The following is a 3,846-nucleotide window of genomic DNA, read 5'->3' as shown; positions in this document are numbered from 1 at the left end:
GACCAACCAACATAAAGAACTATGTCATACTAAAGTTATGCCAGAGATATTTATATAATGACGAGATGGTCAGGTCTAACAGGATTCTCTTCCTTAGAGAGAGGAGGCGAGATCACGTGGGGCCATTCTAGCCAATGAGAAGGCATATAATCGTGTGACAAACAGGCACAACTCGAATATTAAATCGTTTTTTTCAATGTTCCCGGTATGCCATGTGTGTATGCTTATATCAGAACATTCGTAACAACCTAACCATCACGAAACTTTTATTCGATCAAATTAGCTTAATGTTGCAAAGAAGACATCATTTTTTGATGTTGGCCAAATTCGACACTCTCATTGACCACCACGCATAACTCCTCGCCTGGTGGGGACAGATTTTGGGCCAAGTTACCCATCTTGAATCGCCTCCTCCTCTTTGGTAACGCAACTCTAAGTTTCATTTCCTCACTGCATTTCCACGAAAGAGGAGAGGCAATACCGAAATGCCTGACGCCCAAAATGTATGGCCAGTCTGAGATATGTCTTTTTCTTTGAAACTCTGCCTAGAACTCTGCCAGCATCCCGGAGTCGCCTCTTCACTGTTGATGTTGAGACTGGTGTTTTGCGGGTACTATTTAATGAAGCTGCCAGTTGAGGACTTGTGAGGTGTCTGTTTCTCAAACTAGACACCAATGTACTTGTCCTCTTGCTCAGTTGTGCACAGGGGCCTCCCACTCCTCTTTCTATTCTGGTTAGAGACAGTTTGCTCTGTTCTGTGAAGGCAGTAGCACACAGCTTGTACGAGATGTTCAGTTTCTTGGCAATTTCACATGGAATAGCCTTCATTTCTCAGAACAAGAATAGACTGATGAGTTTCAGAAGAAAGTCCTTTGGCTCTGGCCATTTTGAGCCTGTAATCGAACCCATAAATGCTGATGCTCCAGATACTGAACTACTCTAAAAGAAGGCTAGTTTTATTGCTTCTTTAATCCGAAAAACAGTTTTCAGCTGTGCTAACATAATTGCAAAAGGGTTTTCTAATGATCAATTAGCCTTTTCAAATTATAAACTTCCATTAGCTAACACAACGTGCAATTGGAACACAGGAGTGATGGTTGCTGATAATGGGCCTCTCTACGCCTATGTAGATATTCCATTAAAAATCTGCCGTTTCCAGCTATAATAGTCATTTACAACATTAACAATGCCTAAACTGCATTTCTGATCAATGTGATGTTATTTTAATGGACAAAAATGTGTTTTTCTTTCAAAAACAAGGACATTTCTAAGTGACCCCAAACTTTTGAACCATAGTATATATTTCTTAATTCCATTCTTTTACTTTTAGATGTGTGTATTGTTGTGAATTGTTAGATACAACTGCACTATTGGAGCTAGGACCACAACCATTTCACTACACCTGCAATAACATCTGCTAAATATGTGTATGTGACCAATAAAATTTGATTTGAACAAACATGGCACCTCACCCAGATTTGAGTTGAGAGAAATTAGGCAAGGTTGTCCAGAAAATTATGTCATGGCTTTAGAAGCTTCTGATAGGCTAATTGACATCGTTTGAGTCAACTGGAGGTGTACCTGTGGATGTTTTTCAAGGCCTACCTTCAAGCTCAGTGCCTTTTTGCTTGACATTATGGGAAAATCAAAAGAAGTTAGCCAAGACCTCAGAAAAAAGATTGTAGACCTCCACAAGTCTGGTTCATCCTTGGGAGCAATTTACTACACCTGAAGGTACCATGTTCATCTATACAAACAACAGTACGCAAGTATAAACACCATGGGACCACGCAGCCGTCATACCGCTCAGGAAGGAGACGCTTTCTGTCTCCTAGAGATTAACCTACTTTGGTGCGGAAAGTGCAAATCAATCCCAGAACAACAGCAAACGACCTTGTGAAGATGCTGGATGAAATAGGTACAAAAGTATCTATATCCACAGTGAAACGAGTCCTATATCGACATAACCTGAAAGGCCGCTCAGCAAGGAAAGAAGCCACTGCTCCAAAACCACCATAAAAAAGCCAGACTACGGTTTGCAACTGCACATGGGGACAAAGATCGTACTTTTTGGAGAAATGTCCTCTGTGCAAGCAAGGATCCCACAAACCTGACTCAGTTACACCAGCTCTGTCAGGAGGAATGGGCCAAAATTCACCCAACTTATTGTGGGAAGCTTGTGGAAGGCTACCCAAAATGTTTGTCCCAAGTTAAACAATTTAAAGGCAATGTTACCAAATGATAATTGAGTGTATGTAAACTTCTGACCCACTGGGAATGTGATGAAAGAAATAAAAGCTGAAATCAATCATTCTCTCTACTATTATTCTGACATTTTACATTCTTAAAATAAAGTGGGGATCCTAACTGACCTAAGACAGGAAATTTAAGAGTTTTAGGAGTTTAAATGTATTTGGCTAAGTTGTATGTAAACTTCTGACTTCAACAGTATGGGGGATACAACCTTCCCAGCTCTGCAGATTTTGCTGCAAAGAGGCAGAGTCATTCGATCATTTATTTTGGTACTGTTCAAGACCGTGCAAAGCTGTCATAAAGGCAATGGGTGGCTACTTTGAAGAATCTCAAATATAACATTTGTTTAACACTTTTTTGGTTAATACATGATTCCATATGTGTTATTTCATAGTTTGTGTATTCACTATTATTCTACAATGTAGAAAATAGTAAAAATAAAGACAAACCCTGGAATGAGTAGGTGTGTCCAAACTTTTGACTGGTACTGTATATATATATATATATATATATATATATATTTATCCCAAAAATATATGGGGGATTGGAAATTATGCAGACAATTACATTGATGGTAGCTACAATCTATCTGCAATATTAAAGCTGATCTACACCCTAAAAATATATATATATTAAAAAAATAACTATAATAATAATGTCCACTTCTCAGAACATATTAACCTGTCAGGAGGATGTAAACAAGGTTGTCCATCTGCATATTTATTTATTATGGCCATCGAAATGTCAGCTATTACAATCAGATCATACAATAATATCAAGCGGCTAGAAACACCGGGCTTAAAAACAACAGTGTCATTGTACGCTGATAATTCATGTTTTCTTTAAATCCACAATTTGGATCCTTCCACAGCCTCATAGAGGATCTAGATAATTGTTCTAACCTTTCTGGATTAAAATCGATGTATGATAAATGTACTAGATTATGTAGTTGGATCACCAAAAAATACAACTGTTACATTACGTGCAGTTTACCAATAAAATGGTCTGACGGTGAAGTGGACACACTATGTATTCATATCCCCAAAAAATACATGTATCTCACTACAATATATTTTAATAGGAAGTTTACAAACATGGATTAGATCTTGGAAAATATCGGTGTATTTGTGGAAAAATCACCCTGATTAACTCTTTAGTCATATCCAAGTGGATACAGTAGATCTATAAGGATGAGAACAGAGGAGAGAGAGTAAGCTTAGGCTCAGAAGAGCCGTCTCGGTTGAGTGACCCGTCTTGAATCCTGACTGTTTAGGGTGAAAAAGATAGTTCTGAGAAAGATAACAAGAGAGTTGATGAGACAGCACGCTCAAGTGTTTTGGAAAGTGATGAAAGAAGGGATACAGGTCTATAGTTTTTGAAGTCAGACGAGTCGTGTTGGTTTCTTGAGGACGGGAGCGACTCGGGCCAGTTTGAAGTCAGACGGGATGCAGCCAGTGGTCAAGGAATGAGTTGATGAGGGAAGTGAAGAATGGGAGAAGGTCTCCTGTTCTTCACTTGTTGCTCCCTCTCTTGTTGGTCCCTCTCCTTGTTTGGGCGGAGTTCGGTGGTCGACGTCACCGACCTTCTAGCCAT

General features: G+C 39.1%; 1 protein-coding gene across 1 annotated transcript in view; it reads right to left on the bottom strand.

Annotated features, from left to right (window-relative positions):
* LOC139379193 (tyrosine-protein kinase SRK2-like) overlaps positions 1–3,846 on the bottom strand; it is a 14,699-nt gene extending 10,853 nt beyond the window's left edge. The window contains exon 1 of the mRNA XM_071122012.1: positions 3,769–3,846. Coding sequence (XP_070978113.1) covers positions 3,769–3,846 — 78 coding nt within the window. The remainder of the gene's footprint in view (positions 1–3,768) is intronic.

This window comes from Oncorhynchus clarkii, chromosome 21 (genome assembly GCF_045791955.1).
Source record: "Oncorhynchus clarkii lewisi isolate Uvic-CL-2024 chromosome 21, UVic_Ocla_1.0, whole genome shotgun sequence".
NCBI lineage: Eukaryota > Metazoa > Chordata > Actinopteri > Salmoniformes > Salmonidae > Oncorhynchus > Oncorhynchus clarkii.
This window is presented reverse-complemented; position numbering and strand designations above follow the sequence as displayed.